We start from the raw sequence: 23,454 nt of genomic DNA, 5'->3' as shown, positions 1-23,454 counted from the left end.
TAATGTTTCTTAACCTCCATTAACTATTACATTACTTAGTGAAAAGTGGACAAAAATGTAAGAGTTCAGAAAAAACCGCAACTTTCTAGCATTATTGAAATTGAATATTATTAACGATAATTATAAATTGTTTGAACAATTATTTTGGTTAACAATCATTAAGTATCACCTAAATTTAATTGAAAATTAGACCAAAATTTGAAAAGTTTTGAAAAACCACAACTTTCTATCTCTATTCTGAGAGAAAATTTCTGAAAACAATGATAACTTGTTTAAACAATTTTTTAAAGCATCTTATTATGAGTATGAAGTTGTATTTCATATATTAAAATATTTGCATTAAAAAAACCTAAAAAAATCGTCATTAGCACCCAAAAATCACAAAACTCATTTTTTCAGTTATAGAGTTTCTTCAGGACCCTATAAAACAGATTCATTGTGGTGGCATGTTGAAAATAATACTTTATTCGTATTCTCTAGCTTATTGTGAAGAGAAATGTTGACTTTCAATACTTCTAGCTGATGGTAAGTCTTTGTCTGTATTTTTTTTTTTTTTTTGAGATTAAAATTCACAAAGATGAAATAAACCAAACCAAAGTTCTCTTAAAAATTTAATGTTGAACATTTCTAAAAAAAAATCGTTGAAATCGATTAAAAAGACGACCTGTGGACGATTATGAACAGTAAATTCCTATTCTAGGCGACTGTGGTCGGTACGAGGGCGTCGGTCGACTCGAGTCGAGTGCGTGCGCGGCATCAAGGCACAACTTTGCCACTGGAAGTTGTCTGTCCGCGAAACTTCCCTGCAGACTTTTGTCTGTCAAAGTCTGAGGAAACGATTCCTGACAGGAATGATTTGCAATAATTTTTATGTTGCAAATATAAAAAAGAAATCTACTATTAAAACATAATTGGCATCAGTTTAGTTTAAAAAGTCATTGATTTCGGTACAATGAGAATTTCCGGTTTTTAATTTTTAGCAAAAAAAAACTATCAATTTAGTGAAAAAATGTTCTTCATGAAAGTTGTGCGGCTCGTCGAGCCGCATATAGTCATATTTGTTGCGCAATGAATTTCCGATGTTGGTCATTTTCGGAAATTTTTCCGCGTTTCCGCAAGGCACAACAACGTATTGGGAGAGCGAGTCCGAGCGCTAGGGACGTTATGGAATCCACACGCTCAATACTAGTTGAATGAACTAATTTCTTCCGTTTAAAATGCTTTCATTTATTTTAATTAAAAAAATTGAGTTTAGCTGTTAGAATTTGGTTGAAGTTCGATTAAAATCTGAAATAATATTATAATTGAATAACTAATTTCACTATGATGTCTAGAATATTGAAGTTGAATGAAATAGAATTCAATTTAATTTTCTAGAATATTTTTGAATTTTTAGAATTCAATTGGAATATTCTAGCATTTCATTTCAATGTATTAGAATTAATTTAAATTAATAAAGTTAAGTTGAACTTACTGAAATTAGTTAGAACAATTTCGAATTGTTTGAAGTCAGTTTGAATTGCTTTGATGTATTCGAATTAAGAAAATAGCATCCAGTTCTTTTAATTTCGTTGCAGTTTCATTCAAACTGGAAGTAATAATATAATTCAATAATTGAATTCAGTCGATTGGCTAGATTCTGAAAGAATCCTACTATCAATGTTGTTAATGAGAAAGTTCCGTTAAGGTGTCCCTTTTGACATATAAAAAATTCTAGAACAGATCAATTGCAAACCCGGTTTTTTTTTAACGGTTTCAAAAGTTACATTTGCGTAGATGGATAGTTCCCAATGCATTTAGAGCGAAATGCCCAACAGAAAAAAGAAATGGAACAAAATTCTGACAAAATATTGTTTAAAAAATAATCCGCTATCTTCCACAGGTTTCGAGTTATCATACATTAAAAAATCCGATTTTTTTTTATTTTCAGCGAAAAAACCCTAAGTTTCCAAAAACACTGTGTACCTTCGCACCTAATTACTTCACGGGAAAGGGTTCCACAGGTGAGTGAAAGTTGACTTAATACTCTGTAATTACAAAAATTAACAATTTCCTACCTATAATAGGTCATAAGTTATGACATATTAATAAAACAAATATGTTTTATTAATAATTATTTATAATAAAATCTTTTTATTACCATTCTTGAGTACTTTTTCAGTACGTTTGTGACAAAAAAGTAATTATAATTGATTAAAAATGTGATGCACTTTTCATCAGAAAACAAAAAGTTTTTTAATAATTGCTTATGATAATATCTTCTGATGAATACTTTGTCTGCATTTAATTCTGTATTTACATTCAATACACTTGTAATTTGCAATGATTCCTGAAAATTGTATATAATATAATAAAAATGTCTTTAAGTGAATTTGCAAAATAGTTTAATAGGTTAGAATTAAGTGAATAAAAAATAAATTGTTAATTAATAATTAGATGAAAACATTATTTATTATTGAATTTGTTAACTGAATAACGCACTTCATTCCTGAGTAAAATGATCTTGCGTGACGGTATTTTTATGAGATGATGTTATAAAGAATTATTAAAAAACTTTTGTTATTTTTATTAATTTATATTTTTTTTATTATAATTATTTTTTGCTAGAAAATTACTCAGAAAGTACTTAAAAGTGCTTATGTCAAGATATTGTTATAAACAATTATTAAAAAACTATTTTCTTACGGAAAAGAAATACAGATCACATTTTTAATCAATTATAATTACTTTTTTGTCACGAAAGTACTCAAAAAGTACTTAACAGTGGTTATGAAAAGATTTTATTATAAATAATCATTAATCAAACATATTTGTTTATTGATAAAAAAATATTTTCAATCAATTACTATCACTTTTTTGCCAACGAAAATACTAAAAACAAGGCCAAAAAGTAATCATAAGTGGTGATAGCAGGCTTTTGTTATAAACAATTAATTATTTATTGATGGTAAAAGACGTCTGATACATGCTAAATGAATTATAGACACTTATTTGAGACAAATTTTTCGAAATACGAGCTAATACTTCATGGTACGCTCAGGTGCATCCATGCAGGAAGAGTGCACTTTCAAAGGACTCGTGACCTATTAGGACTAGGACACTTTTTTTTAACCTACGCCAAATTGACTTCACTTTCATTTAATCTGAAATGATTTTGTCGTTGGATGCACAGGAAACGAGATATTTTCAACAACAAAAATTCGCTGTTTTTAATCAAAAATGAAAAAAAAAACATTTTTGAAACCTTGCGAATCCCAAAATAATAGGTCTAAAATACCTGTTTTTTAGATCTACGCAGATTTTTGTAGACTCTATTTTATCCTCTGGCATCATTAGCGAAAACTAAAACGGACACGATTTATTTTGAAAAAAACTGAACTCCACTTTTTTGCCCCTAAAAACAGGCAAAAATGGCCAAATTTGAGGGGTCATAACTTATTATCTATTATAAGTAGGACATTATTTTTTTTTTTTTGTAATTACAGAGAATTGAGTCAACCTTAACTCACAGGTGGAACACTTTCGCGTGGAGTAATTAGGTGCGAAGGTACACAGTGTTTTTTGAAACTTAGTGATTTTTCTCTGAAAATCCAAAAAAATTCGGATTTTTCTATGTATGATAACTCGAAACCTATGGAAGATAGCGGATTATTTTTTCAACAAAATTTTTTCATAATTTTGTCCTTTTTCTTTTTTCTGTTGGGCATTTTGCTTTAAATTGCAATGGGAACTATTCGTCCACGCAAATGTAACTTTTGGAACTGTTTAAAAAAAACCGGTTTGGCAATTGATCTGTTCTAGCATTTTTGATATATCAAAAGGAAAACATTAACGGAACTTTCTCATTAAAAAAATTGGAAGTGGGATTTTTTCGAAGATTTTACTTATTATTTAGACGTAATGTCTGGACTAGAAGTTTTATTCAAACTTGAAGTAATAATATAATTAAATAATTGAATTTACTAGATTAGCTAAAATTCAAGTTGAATAAAATAGAATTCAACACAAATTTCTAGATTTTACTTGAATTTCTAGAATTCAATTGAAATGTTCTGTCATTCAATCTGAATTGCTTTAATGTATTTAAATTAAGAAAATGACATTTCGATTTTGGAATTTTGTTAAAGTTTCATTCGAAGTCATATTATAATTGAATAATTTAATTTACTGGGATATCTACAATTTCTGTTGAATGAATTAGAATTCAATTTAAATTTCTAGAATTTACTTAAATTTTAAGAATTAAAGGGGAATATTCTATGATTCCATTTCAGTTTATCAATATTTCATTTCATTTCAAGAAAGTTAACTTGAACTCACTTAGATTGCTTAGAACAATTTTGAACTGTTAGAATCCAGTTTGATTTGCTTTCATTTATTTCAATTGAAAAAATGGCGTTAAGTTGTTGGAATTTGGTTGAAGTTCGATTTAAATCTGAAGTAATAATACAATTGAATAACTGATTCCACTATGATGTCTAGAATTGAAGTTGAATGGAATAGAATTCAATTTAAATTTATAGAATATACTTGAATTTTGAGAATTCAATTGGAATCTTCTATCATTTCATTTCAATTTATTAGAATTAATTTAAATTAATAAAGTTAAGTTGAACTCACTCAAATTAGTTAGAACAATTTCGAATTGTTTGAAGTCAGTTTGAATTGCTTTGATATATTCGAATTAGGAAAATACCATCCAGTTTTTTTAAATTTCTTTGAAGTTTCATTCAAATTTGAGTAATAATATAATTCAGCAATTAAATTTACTGGAATTTCTAGGATTCAAGTTAAATAAACTAGACTTTAATTGAAATTTCTAGAATATACTTGAATTTCTAGAATTCAATTTGCTTCAAAAAAGTTAAGTTGAACTCACTCAAATTGATTAGAAAAATTTCGAATGGTTAGAATCCAATCTGAATTGCTTTTATGTATTTGAATGAAGAAAATGGAATCCAGCTTTTGGAATTTCGTAGAAGTCCCAGTGGGCACAAAATTTCGCGACGTCTTTACGACATCGTTACGACATCTTTACGACAACTTTACGACATCCTATGTCCATGTCGTTTCGGTGCCTTGACAGCAGCGTAAAGACATCGTCAGATCATACGACTTATTTACGATATCGTAAAGACATCTTAACAACATGGACATAGGATGTCGTAAAGTTGTCGTAAAGATGTCGTAACGATATCGTAAAGACGTCGTCAAACTTTGTGCCTACTGGGGTTTCACTCAAATTTGAATTAATAATATAATTCAGTAAATAAATTGACTTGAATTTCTAGGATTCAAGTTGAATGGACTAAAATTTAATTGAAATTTCTATAATTTACGTGAAATTTCATCATTCAATTTCAATTTATTAGAATTTAGTTCCAATTGCTTTAATGTATTTTAATTAAGAAAATGTCATTAATTCATTTGTTTTAAAAAAATGACGTTAAGCTGCTGGAATTTCTTTGAAGTCCAATTAAATTTGAGATAATAATTAAATAATTGAATAGTTGAATATTAAATACCTCTTCTAATCCACTTCTCAGTTCGTCCACATGCTTCTTAAAGATCCGAGATAAAAAATTAACTTTACTCTCAAAATCCCTCTCCTGATTTTCCGAGAATTGATATTGATATCGTTGATTATCCCTCGTACTATTATCACTAACGTTAAGAAAAACCCGAATTTCATCATTAATCACTTCAACCGAATTTTTCACTTCTGACAAAATATCACTTTTTCCAAAATTCATTAACAAAAATACACAAACAATTATTTTTTTCCAATTCTCCATTTTTATTCTTTTATTTCAAGATTAATCCCTTTATAACTTAAATTTAATTACATCCTACATACGTTAATTCGAAATTAAATTTGACTCTAAAATTATTCCCACATGAATTTCCATCCCCCTCTAGTAAATATTTCTTTAATATTTATAACCAATTGGAGAATATTGGCTTGTTACCTTTTCCACAAGGAAATTCTTAAATCTAAATTCTGATTTAGAGTATATGAAATCAGTATTGTACTTAGTTCAAACTAGACTGATACTGAGCTATTATACACAACTATGAAATAGCTGATAGTAATATCAACAATCGAAAAAGGTCGACCTTACTTTAGATGCTTTACTGAGTAACACTTTTCGAGAACTACTACGTCAATGAGACGTTTGCTATCGATATAAAGAGTAAATGTTACCGGGGGTGGGGTCAAGGGGGAAAACTGGATGATGGAAAGAGCTTGAAAAGCTTAAGAACAAGGGGGCCTCTGTTTCGTCTATAGATGAGCTTTTGTATCACAAGTGCCCATAATTTTTGTTATTATTGTTTTTTATTTAAAAACTTTCATCTTTTAGAGTCTTTGAGGGACAAATTTTGGTACATTCTTCATTAGAGCATTCCAATTTTTTTTAAAAATATTATAGACAATTGATTTTTATTAGTTATTAATTATTGGAAAATGTTGCATATATGTCGGGGATATTTTTTCGAAAAAGAAGTAAGTATCATTATTTTATCTTAGTTTTTTTACAAGAACGACCCAAGCTACGGAAAAAATAGACAAAAGTTGCTCATCCGAAAAAGAGCTACAAATTTATTATTCAATTGTTTTCATGGGATGCGTGGTTTTCGCTTTAATCGTAATAAAAGAACATTAAAATTTTTTTAAATAAATTTTTGAAGAAAAGGCATCAGTTACTTTTTATTTTTTTGTTTTTTTTTTGTTTTATGCATCGAAAGTGAATAGTATGAAAAATGTAATTTTAAGTCAAACGACGGAAGACAAGCAGAAAAGTTTTAGAGAAGAATGGTAGTTTGTTATAAGACTTATAATTTTGTTTTCAGCCATTTTTTATAAGACTTGACATTTTGGTTTTATTTTTTCGAAAATATTCAAAAAAATCGAAAATTCAAATCTTGAGCCAAATGACGCAAATAACAGGGGGAAAGTCTTAATTAGCAATTATAGCTTTTAAAAATTCCTACAAACTTTCTTTTCACGATTTTTCAATAGGACTTTTCATTTTGATTTTATTTTTCAAAAGTACGATGCAGAAAATGTAAAATTCAAATTTCGAACCAAACGGCGCGAGATAAGAAAATAATTTTCACCAAGGAATTTTAGCTTTCAAAAAGACCTACAAAATTGATTTAACCTATTTTTATAGGACTTGTCATTTTAGTTTCATTTATTGAAAATACTGTGACTAAAGTCGAAAATTCAAAGGTGGAATTTCAACGTTTAAAAATTCCTACAACATTTCTTTGTACCATTTTTTGACAGAACTCCTCGTTTTTAATTTACTTATCGAATTTGATATTTAAAAATAATATATAAAATCTACATTTACAATGTCTATTAAAAATCGATTTATTAATTTTCACTAATGAATACAAAATTAGACAAACTCACTTTTTTAACTCTCTAAGGTTCTTATTTGCAGGTATTACGTAAGTTTTAATTAGCATAAGATTCTATTAATCAAACCTTGTAGTTCTCCTATAAGAAAAAAGTGAGAGGTTGTTTTTGGTTGAATTTTTCCATTTTCTTCCTCTTTTTTCCTTTCTTATTTACTTCTCTCTAATAAGTCGAAATGGAGATAAGAAAATGGGTATTAAGAAAAAACTGTTGAACTAATCCAAAAACACGAATTTCCAACAAATAAATTGAATTATCAACCATGAAAGACTTTTCGAACAATAAAGAAAATAATATCCTCCAAAATTTTGAGTTTTTAAGTCATAAGGACGAATTTGAAAACAAACGTTGATTTTTCAACAAATTAAGTGAACTTTCAGCTGAAAAAGATCAATTTTATAGCCAAAATAAAATAACTATATTTTTAATTAAAAAAATCTTTTTCATTAAAAAAACGAATTTTTAACAAAATTGGTTGAATTTTTAAACAAACAAATGAATTTTTAACTAAAATGATGCATCGTCAATAAAAAATACATTTTTAACCAAATAGTTTAATTTTCAACCCAGAAGATGAATTGTCTGAGAAAAAGGACAAATTTTCAACAAAAAAGATAAACTTTCAACTAAAAAGAGATACATTTTCAACGAAATAGTTTAATTTTGAATCAAACAGATAAAAAATTTTCAGTCAAAAAGATTAAATGTTTGTCCAAAGAAATTCGAATAAAATTCGAATAGTTGAACTTTTAGTTAAAAAATTTAATGTTTAATTTAAAAAAAAAACTAATTTTTAATCAAAGAAATTTCAGCAACAAAAAATTAATGTTCAACAAAACATATGAATTGTTAACCAAATATTTTAATTTTTAATGCAATTTTCAAACTAATATTCAAATTTTCAAGCAAAAGGGTTAATTTTCTACAAAAAAAGGCAAATTTTCAAAAAAAAAAAAATAGATGAAATTATAACCAAAAACGATAAATTTTCAACAAAAAATATAATAGTTTAATTTTCAGTTACCTCTAAGTTTTTTAGGTAATAAAATAAATTTTTAACGAAATATCTCAATTTTCAACCAAAGAAATGAATTTTCTACAAAAGAGATTAAATTTCTATCAAAAATAAAATATTTAGGAAAAAAAAATGGATTAGTTTATTTTTCAATTAAAAAAAAAATAATTTTCAATTTTTTAAACTCATTTTTAATAAAAAATTAAATTTGAACCAAGAACATTCATTTTCTCTCAAAAAAGAATAATTTTTAATCAAATACATGGATTTTTAATCAAATATTTTAGTTTTTAATGGAATTTTCAACCAAAAAGGTGAATTAGTCAACAAGAAGTTTAGTTTTCTACCACAAGACAAAGTTTCAACAAAATACAGACATTTTCAACTGAAGAAGATAAATATTTAACCAAACCTGGAATATTTAAATTTTTAGTAAAAAACAATTTTTAATGTCAACAATATAGTTAAATTTTGAAACAAACAAAATTTTCGACGAAAATGATAAATCATCACCAAAAAAAATGAATTTTTAACGAAATAATTCCACATTCAACTAAGTAGTTGAATTTTGAACCAAAAAAGATGTTTAAGTTGCCATTCGCGATTAGCGAAAATCTTTTAAAAAATAATCAAATAGTTGTATTAGAAAAAAAATCCTGGGACCAAAGTCAAATTTACAGGATTATTCGAGCAAGAGCTGATTTATATATCTGTAAATTGCACAATTTTCCATTTTTCTTACTCTTGAACTTTAAAAATAAAATTTTTATATAAAAACAAAATTGTTTAAAAAAATAATCCAACAAATATGTCCAGCAAATGCGGTAAATGGAGCCTTATAGAAAACACGAATCAAATTCAAATAGTCGAATTTAATTCTACCTTGACGGATAATCCATCCGGAAGTACCTTGGAAATGTATTTTTTATGTTTTTTAGATGGTAAACAAATATTAAAAGTATGGTATCAGATTATTACAAATGTCGAGAGTCATACTTTGCCAATGAAAAAAAAATAATATATACAACGTTCTCAAATTTTCTGCAAAATCCGTAAAAAAATGTTGAAAAACAGACTGAGGTTTTTTTCGACAGACAGCGTAATTAGTACATGAAAATTCCAAGAAAGAAATTTTCAATGCACTTCTAGACCACCCTATTGCTGAAGCCTAAGAAGAAGGTTCTTCCCGGTTTGTGTGGAAACTGGAAGGGAGATTCGAAGATGGTCCATCACATGATGTGAGATTGTGAGAAAAACGTTAGGAAGGAATACGAATACAGTTTCCGACTGAACTGCATTCAAGGCACTTCGAGCCGCCTATAGTCTCAGTTCTTTTTTTTTTTTTTTTGATAATAGAGCGCTCTCATCATAAACCTCTACATTCGAACTTTACGCGTAATTCAAAACAACAAATTGCGTAATATTATAAAAAGAGGAACGCACTCGAGATTTCGACTCACTTCCGATAACAAATGGTACGTAAGTCATATCTTATTATTACAATATTAGAATTTTTTCATTTACTAAAATTATTGAATTTTATGAAAACAACACATTCTTATAGCATGAAGATTATTATTGTTTCATTGTTACCTTACAGATTTTTTTTAAAAGATAAAAAAAATATTTACAAGTTTCTAAAGAATCGTGAGAATAAAATAGAAGAAATTTGCTAAAGATGAAATTTGAAGATGACAATTTTCCATCCGTGCATCACGTAAATTCTTGGTAAAAAATTGAAGCCGGCTGTCCTTGGTGAAGCAAGTGCTTGACAGCCAGTAGCGTAACTATCTCCTTTTTATAATTTTTCAAAATTTTTTCAAAAACTTTCCAAAATAAAAAAAAAGGCAAATTTTTATTTATTTACTTTTTTTTTGAAGTACTTGCCCGCCTATTACACTTTTCTTCTTTTGATTGTCTAATTATCAAGTTTTAATTTTCGTTTTCGCTCCCATTTAACTTTAAATTTAAATTTCAGTTCTACTTTTAATTTTAATCAGAAACACTCAGAATGATTACAAATTAAAAATGTGTTTGTCTTATAATAAGATGTGAGTTAAACGATGTTATTTGTCTGAATAATATAATAAATTATGAAATTAAAATAAATTAAACAAATTAAATATTTTCCAACTTATTTAGTTTTAAATATTGAAATTTTAAAATAATAACATTTTAAAACTTCTTTTTAAAATGGGCCAATCTTATCTTGAAAATTTGCAATTGAAGATACTTTAATTTTTCAATTTGTGATTTAAAAAATTGTAGTTTTTAATGATTCTTTTTTTACGTAGTTCAATTTTTACAATTAAAAATTATAAACTTTTCAATTTAAAAAATGTATAAATAAATCAAATTTCTGAAATTTTGATGATTTTGAAGATCAAAAGTCAACTTTTTAATTCTAAATTTTCCAAAATAAAGAAATTTTGAATCGAAATTATCTAAATTATAGCCTTTTTAATGGAAAAATCTTGAATTTGAAAGATGTGTAAATTAATAACAATTCTTATATTTTTATGATTTTGAAGCTCAAACCTTAAGGACTTTTAATTCTAAATATTCCAAGTTTCAAATATAAAGCATAAAAATTACAGAATTTTTAATTGTAATTTAAAAAAATTGAAAACTTATAAATTTTAAAGATTTGAAATATAAAGTTCTACAATTTTAAAGATTTAAAGTTGCAAATTCTTCCACTTTAAAGATTTAATATCCAGAGATCTACCATTTTAAATTGTTAAAAATAAATACTGTACAATTTTAAAGATATATAAGTAAAACCTCTTCCATTGTGCTGATTTTGAAAATCAAAGGTCGAGTTTTCAATTAAAAACCTTCTAAATTGAACAAAATTCTAAGTAAATAATTAGAATTTATAATTTTAAAACGTAAAAATTGCATGATTCTTAATTACAAATTGTAAAAATTAAAAGTTCCTTAATTGCAAAGGCTTACAATGCAAAAGTTCTAAAATTATAAAGATTTTCAGTAGAATTCTTCAATTTTCATGATTTGCAATTAATGCCATTTAAAAATTCTTTAATTTTGAAAATTAAAAATAAATAAATCAATTAAAAGTAATATTGCCAATTTTAAATCTTGCAAACTGAAGATATTTCAAATGCAAATCATCAAAATTACAGAACTTTATTGTAAATGTTCTAAGTGAAAAACTCTGTAATTTTAAAGATTTTCAATTCCAAAATCTACTATTTTAAAGCATTAAAATTAAAAACTGTTCAATTTTAATAATGTATAAATAAAGTATCTGAAATTTTTATGAGTTTGAAAATCAAAAGTTAAGTTTTTAATTATAAGTCTTGTAAATTGAAGAAATTTCGAATGTAAATAATCTAAATTAGATAATTTCTACCTTATTAAATTTAATACTTGCATAATTTTTAATTGTAAATTGTCATAAAAATAAGTTTTAAAGATTTAAAATTTAAAGTTCTTGAATTTTGAACATTGGCAATTCAAAATTCTTCAATTTTAAAGCAGCATAAATAAAAATTCTGAAATGATGATAATTTTCAGGAATAAAAGTCAAAAGTTTCATATTTAAAATTTCTTATAATGATGAAATTTCAAACGTAAATCATCAAAATTACAGAAGCTTAATAGTCAATCTTAAGGCTTGCCCAATTTTTCATCATAAATTGTCAATAATAAAAGTTCTTTGATTAACATTTTTTTAAATTCCAAGCTCTATTGTTAATTGTAAGCATTAAAACTTGCTTAATGTTTAATTGCAAATTTAAAAAAATCTAAGTTATTCAATTTTAAAGATTGAGTATTTAAAATTGTACAATTTTGAAGATTTACTATTGAAAATCCTTCGATTTTAACGATTTGCAGTTTAAAGTTCTTTAGTTTTAAAGCTGTATGAGTAAAATTTCTTAAATTGTGATTATTGTGAGAAACAAGAGTCAAGAATTTACAATTCTCAATCTTGAAAATTGATAACGTTTCAAATATAAATCATAAAAGTTATATAATAATTTTTTACTCTAAAACTTAAAACTTGCATAATTTTTTAATTGTAAATTTCGAACTTAAGAGAACTTCCATATTAAATATTAATTCAATTTGAAGAGTGACAATTGAAAGTTCTTCAATTTTAAAAATGTGGAATTGTAAATAATTTAGTTTTCAAGATTTCGAAGGTTTGTGATTTTGAATTTTTTGTGTGTGGAATATTTGTATTTTAAAGATGATTTGAAATGCTTCAATTTTTAATACTTGCAATTTGGAATAGTTTAATTCTGAATATTTAAGATTCACATTTATTTAATTTTATAGATTTGCAATTGCAAATTCTTTAATTGTGAACAATAAAATAGACAGCGTACATTTGTTTTTAAATCTATACAATTTTTTAAGCATGATAAATACTCGTATATAAAAAAGGAAGTTAGCAGAAATTTCGAGTTACTTTTATCAGTGACAGGAAACGTAACAAGTTTCTATTTACATCAAGTAACTGTTGCTGTACAATTAATTCTTTTTTAAGAAAATTCCTCAATACTGCATCTTATTTTACATGATTCTAAAGTCAGATAAAAATTATTCTTATGCCGGTAATGTCTAAGAGTATATCTATAAAAAAAGATATTTCATGGACATAGGAAACACGGGATTAGGCATGCCATCCTAACTTGGGTGAGCGGGGTTGAATCCACGAGAGGGGGGAGAATTCCATGAGTGGGGAGAGCCGCCATCTTACGATGTACCATTTGATTATGCGCACGAGCATTCTTGCCGGCAAACTGTGCATGAAAATATAAACATGTGGGCGCTGCCATGTTTGTCGCAGGACATCAAAAGGTGGCGAACATCCCCCCTCATTGCATCACTCCCGCAATGGCATGCCTAGTCCCTTGTTTCATATGTCCATGAGATATTTATATCATTAAAATTTTGTCATAAGGATTTCATTGGGAGCAGGTGCCATTCCCGAAATAGATACCCGCTCCCGGCGAAATCGGGGTAATGTTTCAGCTGTAACCACGTCTCACGAATGTAAGATAGGTAGTTACAATCTGCGATGGATTCATCACGTCAATCCGGCAAAATTCACGTTCACTCTGTGAACACGAAGCGAGCCAAAGACAACCACCCTCTGCATTTTCCCCGCAAGTGTCTCGGAATTTCGCTGACACGCAAGTAGGCTTTTCAGACTATGAACCAACAAAATCTTGGCACATCCGAGAGCACTGATGGCCAGGACAAGTAGCTTAATAAAATATTCTGGTTACAGCAGTTGCACCCTTTCAAGGTTTTTATACCTCTCTTTTTTCATTTTCCTTGGATGTGATGTACTAGTCGACTGTCGCCGATAATTCGATGACGAATATTGTTCATTTCTCAAAATCGCGAAGAACTGTGCCAGATCTCGAATGCGCGAGTTTTCTCATATGTGGAAGATGCCGTGCATCCTCTTGTAGAGGAACTGTTCACGAAAGTTTTTCTCCTGTGCTGTCTTGATTAGGACCTACAGGAGTGAGTATTGGATATGGATAATGATTAATGAATTTTGCTCATCCCTGATATTAAAGTAGAGGTCAAGTATTTCAGCAGCCTTCTCCGCTGCTTTGTACCATTTTGCTTTGTACCCGGAATGATCTTACTGTGAAGACACTCGAGATTCAGCATTCTGCGACCACCTTGACGGCATGAGATGTAAGGTCGCGGACGGAGCTCATCCTTCATCCATAGGACTACTCCAAATTAATAGAGTAGTACGGGGATGGCAAGCATGTTCGTTACAGATCAATTTTGGTGCATTTTTCTAAACCAAACTCCATTCCAAACTTCCAGGTGTCCTTTTAGACAATCCCTAGAGCTAATTTTAGTTCCTCTGTATTGCTAGCAGAGATCTTGAGATCATTCATGTAAAATACATGAGGTAAATGAGGAGAGGGCTCATAGTATCTCCACGAAAAACGCGTCTCTGAAATGTCCTTCAGACAAATCAGACAGATGATAAGTGCGTCTTGCAGTCAGATTACCCGAATAATCCTATCATTCAGGATAGCTATGAAGATCTTATATACAGCGTGTTCAGGCAAGTTATTGGCCTGATTCCTTGGGCCAGTCGAGTTGCCCTTCTTCTAGAGAAGCACTGTTCGTTATTCCATCAGCCACTGCGGAATAGGCTCTTCCGTTTTTATATATATGAGGCTAAAATACGAGCGAGATGCTGGTGGGTTAAAGGAAACTTCTTCCATCAGAAGCTCCTGCTACCATCTTGTCTCGTAGCGGAATATTTTTTCATGTCTCTTCATACTTTTCTCATCTATTCATTCGCGATATATGGACATTCTTCCTCAGGTTTGATGAGGGCATTTCACAGCTCCTTCAAGCTATTTTTGTTCTCTGCGTCTTCATTCTGTGGATGCTGGACTCCGAAGAGTAGAGATAGGTCAGAGAAAAACTGTTGATTCTCTGCCTGATGGTCAGTAGCTTGACGGTCAATCGTCTTCTCTTCCCCTACTCCAGAGTAGTCGGCATTGTTGTCTGGCCCATTGTCGGGAACCCTGCAAGTTCGATTGTTTGGAACCGCATTTACAACTGGGTTTAGTGTTATCATTGTTGTTCCCCTTGCAACATGCAGTCATCAGCAGGGATGCTTATGCCTTGGCCTGGGGGTTCTCCCTTCGGAACCATCCCTGGACTATTGTCCGCAACTGCTAATTTAGTTTGTAACCACATTCAGCAATAACCCTCGGTACAGGGACCCTCTATCCACAATCCAAGGTCGCGTGCGGTAGCCTGGTCAAAGGCTTTCCTTCTCGGCTTGTAAAGAAACTGAACCGAATGTAGGGGACACCCTGGTATATATCTATATATAATACAATAAATATTTAATATAAAATTTATATATAATAATATAATATCTTACATGATGGGAATTTGCTATTCCAATTCAAGCGAAAGAGTTTCCATTAAATCGAACTAACTTCAAGTGGAAACAGAATTTTATTAGAAGAGGTCAAACTGACCTATGCTACTGTCAAAATAGATATTTATTTTCTAACATTACAAAAAAAAACATTTAAAAAATCCCTAACAACATTTTTTATATTTAGTGTTTAAAGAATTTTTAAAATAATTTTAACTGATTTAATAAACAAAATATAATAGAATATTGGAAAAAGATGTGTGTCAGGAGAAATTATAATAGCAATTATGAATTACGCCATATGCTAGTGAGAATTTTTTCTTGGAAGTCAAATTCGCAATATTAATATTTCAGTGTGGCTTCTAAAAAGGAAAAACAAACTTTTTGTCTTTTACTAGATATCAAACATTTGTCCAGGTAATTAAAATTAAAAACTTTATTTTCAACATTTTTCGTATGATGAATGAGAAGAATTTTTTTCTTCAATATTTTTCTGAATCGGCAGACTAACATTTCTTTATTTAATTGGGTGGAAGGCAATTTTGGTATTTGAATTGTTTCTTAACATTAGAAACGGGATGTTTCATTTTCAATTTATTTCTGAATTTGAATAGGGTCAACTTGTATTTTTATCCTTTTTTTTGAGTTCAAAGTCGAAAAATTCTGTAATTTTCACACTTTTCCCAAGATAAAAAGGGGGGAATATTTTTTCTTTTTTTTTTTGTGAATTGGAAGAGGGACATTCTTTATTTTTAATATTTTTGTTGATTTGCAAGGGAGATACTTTAGGGGGTTTATTTTTATCTAGAATTAGAACTTTTTATATTTAACATTTAGCTTGTGATGAAAAAGGAAAATTTTTTAAAAGTTTTTAGTTTTAAATATTCAAGTTATATAATATTCATGCTTAAAAATGTATACCCAGTAGGCACAAAATTTGGCGACGTCTTTATGACATCGTTACGACATCTTTACGACCACTTTATGATATCCTATGTCCATGTCGTTAAGGTGTCTTTACGATATCGTAAACGTGTCGTATGATCTGACGATGTCTTTACGATATCGTAAAGGCACCAAAACGACACGGACATAGGATGTCGTAAGAATGTCGTAAAGATGTCGTAACGATGTCGTAAAGACGTCGCCAAATTTTGTGCCCAATGGGTAGTTTTAATTACTTAATATGAAAAAAATTTTCACTTCCAAGAACCCCTTAAAATTATTCAATTTTTAAAGCTTTAATTTGAACATGTTAGTTTCTAAATCTCTTCATTTGTAATTGTACAATCTAAAACGTTTTGAATATAAATAAATTATTCTTAGATATTTTTCAATTTGAAATTAGAAACCTGAAAAATTGAACAGTTTCAAATCAAATGCTTGTTAGCTCATAAGGATTGTTTGCACAACATTTTTATTTTACTCTTTTTTTTATGTTTGACCCACAGTGGCGATGAATTTCTTCGTAGTAGGAATTCTGGTCTTCATTTCGCCAACGTTATCGGAAATTCGTGAAGATCTTTTTCTACCCTTTCCAAAGCTCCGTAGTATTTTTAGTAAATTAAAAAAACGACAGGGAGATGGAGGATATTTGGATCAATGTGGAATTGTAGATTTTGGGGAGAGAAAATTGGGGACTGTAAATGTATTGGCATTTTTTGATGCAACTTGGCAATATAGTCATCGACAGGCTGCCATGTAAGTGTTTTTTTAATTATTTCAATTTAAAATGTAATTAAGTAAATGTATATTTGTTTATTATCAAAATGCATATCTTGATGCTACAAAATTGTGCATGAGTCAAATAGTTATTCATTCACTTTTAATTGAATTTTATTAAAATTAATTTTTTCTGAAAAAAGATCTCCTTTCGCTACGCTGGGAAACGAACCACAGAACTTCCGATTGCCGGTCGAGTGCTTTCCTATTAATATTAAGCTACTAAACAGATCGAGATAAACCTTTTTCAGAAATACACGCACTATCATACCAGATGTTACAAGTCAAATTTTTCAATCTGTATTATCATCAGAGAATAACCTATTTTTTAACGTCTTTACAGACTATATGTAGCTATACATTAAAAAATTGTAATTAATTTTTTTTTGAAAAAGATCTCCTTTCGCTCTTCTGGGAAACGAACCACAGAGAGAAAGGAGGTGATATTTTTCAGACAAATTTTATTTAAAAAATTTTAATTCATAGCTCCATCTAGTCCGTAAAGACATAAAAAAATATTTTATTCTCTGATGATAATACAGATTCCTTGATCAATCACTATAATTCAATTTAAATCTCGAAACTTCAATTTGAGCTAACTAAAATTCGATTTGACTCAATTATTCGTTGGTAAAGATCAATTTTTTTTATTAATTATTAAATTTAGTTTAAATTTACTAGTATTCAGTTTCAATTTAATTCTATCAATTAGGTTGTGTTAATTATAATCTGATTTGATTAAATTACTGTTTGCTAGAATTTAACTTGATTTTACAAGAATGTCGTTCATTTAATTTCGATGAGAATGGCTAAGATTCCACATGAACGTCTAAAATGTAGTTAAAATTCGCTAGAATTCAATATAAATATCTCAAATTCAATTTGAGTTTACTAGAATTAAATTTTATATTTTTTAACTCATTTGGATTCAATTATGCTGCCTGAAATTAAGTTTGAATTAAATATAATTCTACCTGAATTTCCTAAATTGCAGTTTAATTTTTTTAAATCAATTTTAATTGCTAAGAATGAATTCTTTCTTTTCTTTGAGTGAACTATAGATGGTCTTGAAATAAATAAAATTCTACTTAAATTATTAGAATTCCACCTAAACATTTCGATTTCAGTTTCACTCAATTGTTACTTTTCACAAATTTTGTTTGAATTTACTAGAACTCAATTTATGTTTCTACAATTAAATTTGTATTGACAGACTTCCACTTGAATGTTTAAAATTCAGTTTGATTTAACTAGATATCACTTTGAATTTCTCGAATTTAGTTTTGAGTTGAATAAATTTCAATTTTAATTAATTCAATTTTGATTTTTGGAATTCTATTTGAATATTTTGAATTTGCATTTTCATAATGATTGCTTTCGAATTGTTAAAATTCTTGTGCATTGTTTGCATTCTATTTAAATTTACTAAACATCAGTTCAAATTTCGAAAATTGACTTTAATTGATATAATGCAATTTAAATTGACCAGAATTTAATTGGTAAAATTTAGTTGAATTCCATTAGGTAATTGACTACGGTCCATTTGAATTCACATATTTTTGTTTCACTAGATATAATTCAATTTCTTAGAATTAGAAATGAGAAATTAGAATTTCAGTTTAAATTGCTAATTCTATTAAATAATTGTCCCAATTCATTGAATTTTTCACCACTTCAGATTACTCAAAAAAATAAGGTTGCAAGAAATGAATGAGTATTATTCAGAATACTTATTTAAATCATAGTGATAATTTATCATTATTAATATGAATAAATAGTTTAATATTATTTATTTTTTAATTATTACATATTAAATTTCTCATTATTCTTCAATAATAAAGGAAAACCTTAAAATTTGAGGTTGAAGGAGTTGAAAGGTCGCTTTGAAAGATCTGGAATGATGGATATTAATTTTTTCGTCATTAATTCAACACCATCCACAATCATCGATCAAGGAGAAATCGAAATTGAAGAAGACACCTGGAAAGCAATTTCACCAATTGAATTTGAAGGGTTTCCACCAATCGAAACTTCTTTAGAATCTTTGAATAAAACTTTGGGTCCTGAGTTTTACTTAATAGAGGATAATTCTCAGCTTCAAATTTGGAAAAAACTTCATGTCTCCCGAAACCAGATTTTGGTTGTCGACGGGTCAGTGTTCAAGTTTCTGTTTATTCTTTATCTTTTTTTATTACTATTGTTTTTTTAGCTTAATTGCATGTTTATAATTAATTATCTGTTACTATCATTCTTCTTTTAATCATTTAAAAATTGTTTGTTGCAGTTGTGGAAAACTGACATACCAGGTCATAGTTCCATGGAGCATCTTACATTTTCCTTATGTGAAAGCAGCGATCCTTTCAACTTACAAGGACGAAGCTTGTGGACCATGTGCAAAATTTTCAGAAGACATAATAATGGAAGTTGAACCAAAGGAAGTGAAAAAAGAAGAAATAAAAACGGATGAAGGAACAACAATGCGATTAGAAATGCAAGAAATAACAACAGAAGAATTACAAATATCAGACGGTGAAACAACAACACCATTAGAAATAGAAGAACCATCTACAGAAGGAGAAACGACAGATGGAATAAATATACCATTAGAGATTGAAGAAGAAACAACAGAAGAAACTAAAACGCCAGATGGTACAACAACAATGAAATTAGAAAACCTAGAAAGAACAACGGAACAAATAAAAACATATAGAGCAGTGAATATACTTTCAGCAATAGAGGAAACAACAAAAGAACAAATACAAACAGATGCCACAATATCATCATACACAGAAAAAGAAATAGAAAGAGCTAATGGTACAACATCACGAATAGAAAATCAAGAAATAACAACAGAACAAACACAAAGGGATGTAACTTTCATATCAGCAGAAGAAACAACAACAGAGCAATTGAAAACAGATACAGGGACAATATCACTACAGATAGAAGAAAAAACAACAGAAGAAATAAAAAGATCTGATCATGTAACAAGAACACGATTAGAAAATCAAGTAATAACAACAGAAGAAAAACAAAAAGAGGATACAATGACTGTACCGTCAAAAATAGAAGACACAACGACAGAAGAATTAAAAACAGAAGCAGTGACAGCAATCCCATTAATCAAAGAAGAAGAAATAACAGAGGAAATGACAAGAGCTGGTGATGCAACAACAACACGATTAGAAAATCAAGCAATGACAGCAGCACAAACACAAAATTATGGTAAAATGACTATACCATCAGAAATAGAAGAAAGTACAACACACGAGTTAAAAAGAGATACAATAACAGTAATCCCATCAACCATGGAAGAAGAAACAACTGAAGAAATGAAAAGAGCTGATGATGCAACACCAACACGATTAGAAAATCAAGCAATAACAACAGAACAAACACAAAAAGACAATACAATAACTATATCATCAAAAATAGAAGAAAGAACAACAGAAGAATTAACAGCAATCCCATCAATCATAGAAGAAGAAACAACTGAAGAAATTAAAAGAGCTGATGATGCAATAAAAACACAATCAGAAAATCAAGAAAGAACAACAGAACAAACACGAAGAGATGGGACAATGAATATACCATCAAAAATAGAAGAAACTACAACAGAAGAATTAAAAAGAGAAGCCATAACGGTAATTCCATCAATCATAGAAGAAGAAACAACTGAAGAAATGAAAAGAGCTGATGATTCAACAACAATAATACGATTAGAAAATCAAGCAATACCAACAGAACAAACACAAAGGGACGATAAAATGACTATATCGTCAAGAATAGAAGAAACAACAACGGAAGAATTAACAACAGAGGAATTAACAGCAATCCCATCAATCACAGAAGAAGAAAGAACTGAAGAAATGAAAAGAGCTGATGATTCAACAACAATAATACGATTAGAAAATCAAGCAATACCAACAGAACAAACACAAAGGGACGATAAAATGACTATATCGTCAAGAATAGAAGAAACAACAACGGAAGAATTAACAACAGAAGAATTAACAGCAATCCCATCAATCACAGAAGAAGAAACAACTGAAGAAATTAAAAGAGCTGATGATTCAACAACAATAATACAATTAGAAAATCAAGCAATACGAACAGAACAAACACAAAAGGACGATAAAATGACTATATCGTCAAAAATAGAAGAAACAACAACGGAAGAATTAACAACAGAAGAATTAACAGCAATCCCATCAATCACAGAAGAAGAAACAACTGAAGAAATTAGAACAGCTGATGATGCAACAAAAGCACGATTAGAAAATCAAGCAACAACAACAGAACGAACACAAAAAGATGGGACAATGACTATACCATCAAATATAGAAGAAACAACAACAGAAGAATTAATAACAGAAGCAGAAATAGCAATCCCATCAGACATAAAAGAAGAAACAACGGAAGAAATGAAAAGAGTTGATGATACAAAAACACAAATAAAAAATCAAGAAATAACAACACAACAAACAAACACAGTTGGAACAACGCTTTTTCCATCAGAAATAGAAGAACAAACAACCGAAGAAATAAAAACAGAAATTCCCGAAAATGATGATTTCAGTTATCAAGGAAACGATGAAATTTCCAAGGTATATTTTCATTCTCTTAAATTATAAGGTAACCAAAATATCAGTAAATTTTGTACTTTTAATAATATTTTTTTTTTAATTTTCCAGCAAACAAGACAAGAAAAAGAAAATTTGAAACCAACTCTGGACCTAGAAAATAATTCTAAAGATTTGGAACACATTCTTTCCAAATTTCCAAACGTTCGCTCGATTTCTAAAGAAACTGATCAAGATCAAATAAGCCTGGGTCAGAATTTTGAAAATGGATCCAATGAAAGTGCAGAAAATCCAAAAGACGTACCGATTCGAATAATCCTGCGAGCCCCTCATTTGGATATTTATGAAAATTCGTTGATTAAACACGATTATTTAATTTTGAAGACTGGCGATCCTGATCTTCACGATCATATTGATCGGGGAATAAAAATTGAATCCTTGGATAAAAATTTAGACTTTGAGGAAAGCAGTGCTGATTTTGAAAACAGTGATATTTGGAAAATAGAAAATCGTGATTTTCTTAATCAAAAGGAGGTTGATGTGAAAATCAAAAATGAAAATAAATTTAAAAATGGATGGTATGGATTTCATGTTGAAACGGATAATTATAATGATAATAATAATGACAATAAGAATTCGAGAAAAATTAAAAAGAGGATTTTTGGAAAAGATGAGAGTCCTGGATTGTATGGAGAAGTTGCGGATTACTGGAGGAATGATGGGATTGAAATTTTTTATGATGAGGCGTTTGATAATGAAGAAGACGATAAGGTATATTTTATTTAATAATAATTGTCATATATATATATATATATATATATGTTTTATCTAATAAATTAATTAGAATTTTAGAAAAATTGTAGACAAGAACTATTCGATTATATATTTTCTTTGTTCAATGATTAATAAAAATATTATTTGTTTATTAAAAAATTAATTCATTTCAGTTTTACGGCATGGAAAAAGACCAAAATGATGATGCAGAAATTTCTGATATTTTTAAATCAGAAAATTCTTTTAATGGCACAGAAGAACAAAATGTGTCTGATGATCAAAAGGAAAAAAATGTTGCAAATTCAATTAATAATGTATTAGAAGAAGAGGCGAGAAGTAAATTGATTGCACACTATAGTAAACTATTGCCTTGGATTTACTATGTACTCAATTAGATGATATTATTTTTTTATGTAAAAAGTATCAATAAATTTTCTATATGATCTTATTTTCTAATACTCTTTGTACTAATATATTATATAAGAATGTAAATTATCTTATAGCTTATTGAAAATGAACTTGAAATTTTCGGAGTCAACCTTAATTGAATAGAATTCAATTTCAATTGACTAGAATTCAATTTCAGTTGATGATGATTCAATTGTAATCTCTGTCATTTTATTTGAGGGGCTAAAATGCTGTCTAAATTGCTAGATATTTTATTTGTATTAACTGTAAGCTTTGATTCGCTGAAGCTTACTTGATTTTTAGGATTCAATTTCAATTAACTTGATTATTGAAAAATTCGATATAATTTAACTAAAACTGAATTTTAATTTATTGGAATTTAACTTGAATTAACTAGAATTCTGTTTTATTTGAATGCGACTTAAACGTACTGAAATTCAATTTGAATTAACTATAATTCTGTTTTATTTGAATGCGACTTAAATGTACTGAAATTCAATTTCAATTTCTTTAATTTAAGTGATTGAGTTTACTTTCAATTAAAATGTCTAGAATTCAATTTCAGTTAACTTTATTACTTTTTTAATGTAATATAATTCAAAACATATTCATTTTGAAT

The 23,454-nt window shown here is 28.4% G+C and overlaps 2 protein-coding genes across 5 annotated transcripts in view; one reads left to right on the top strand and one right to left on the bottom strand.

Annotated features, from left to right (window-relative positions):
* Nucleotides 1-6,119, bottom strand: part of LOC117169053 (sushi, von Willebrand factor type A, EGF and pentraxin domain-containing protein 1-like) — a 98,202-nt gene extending 92,083 nt beyond the window's left edge. For both annotated transcript variants that reach the window (XM_033355155.1, XM_033355164.1), the window contains exon 1: nt 5,526-6,119. In XM_033355155.1, coding sequence (XP_033211046.1) covers nt 5,526-5,795 — 270 coding nt within the window. In that variant the 5' untranslated portion in view covers nt 5,796-6,119. The remainder of the gene's footprint in view (nt 1-5,525) is intronic.
* Nucleotides 6,120-9,776: 3,657 nt separating this feature from the next.
* Nucleotides 9,777-22,875, top strand: LOC117183101 (histone-lysine N-methyltransferase, H3 lysine-79 specific-like). 3 transcript variants are annotated; one of them, XM_033376273.1, is made up of 6 exons: nt 9,777-9,916; nt 16,800-17,049; nt 18,931-19,221; nt 19,355-21,677; nt 21,765-22,424; nt 22,601-22,875. In XM_033376273.1, the coding sequence occupies exons 2-6, from the start codon at nt 16,805-16,807 to the stop codon at nt 22,820-22,822; spliced, it is 3,741 nt and encodes a 1,246-aa protein (XP_033232164.1). In that variant the 5' UTR covers nt 9,777-9,916; nt 16,800-16,804; the 3' UTR covers nt 22,823-22,875. The 3 variants fall into 3 exon arrangements, with proteins under 3 accessions (XP_033232164.1, XP_033232180.1, XP_033232171.1); XM_033376289.1 differs by lacking the exon at nt 16,800-17,049 and having other exon boundaries at nt 18,912-19,221; XM_033376280.1 differs by lacking the exon at nt 9,777-9,916 and having other exon boundaries at nt 16,942-17,049; nt 18,912-19,221.
* Nucleotides 22,876-23,454: the final 579 nt, after the last annotated feature.

Source organism: Belonocnema kinseyi, chromosome 1, assembly GCF_010883055.1.
Source record: "Belonocnema kinseyi isolate 2016_QV_RU_SX_M_011 chromosome 1, B_treatae_v1, whole genome shotgun sequence".
NCBI lineage: Eukaryota > Metazoa > Arthropoda > Insecta > Hymenoptera > Cynipidae > Belonocnema > Belonocnema kinseyi.
This window is presented reverse-complemented; position numbering and strand designations above follow the sequence as displayed.

Bases quoted from the DNA above. Each gene is read 5' to 3' on its own strand.
- LOC117183101 (XM_033376273.1), top strand. From the start codon at position 16,805: ATGAATTTCTTCGTAGTAGGAATTCTGGTCTTCATTTCGCCAACGTTA. The intron at 19,222-19,354 runs GTCAGTGTTCAA...TGTTTGTTGCAG, and splicing joins CAGATTTTGGTTGTCGACGG to TTGTGGAAAACTGACATACC. The intron at 22,425-22,600 runs GTATATTTTATT...AATTCATTTCAG, and splicing joins ATAATGAAGAAGACGATAAG to TTTTACGGCATGGAAAAAGA.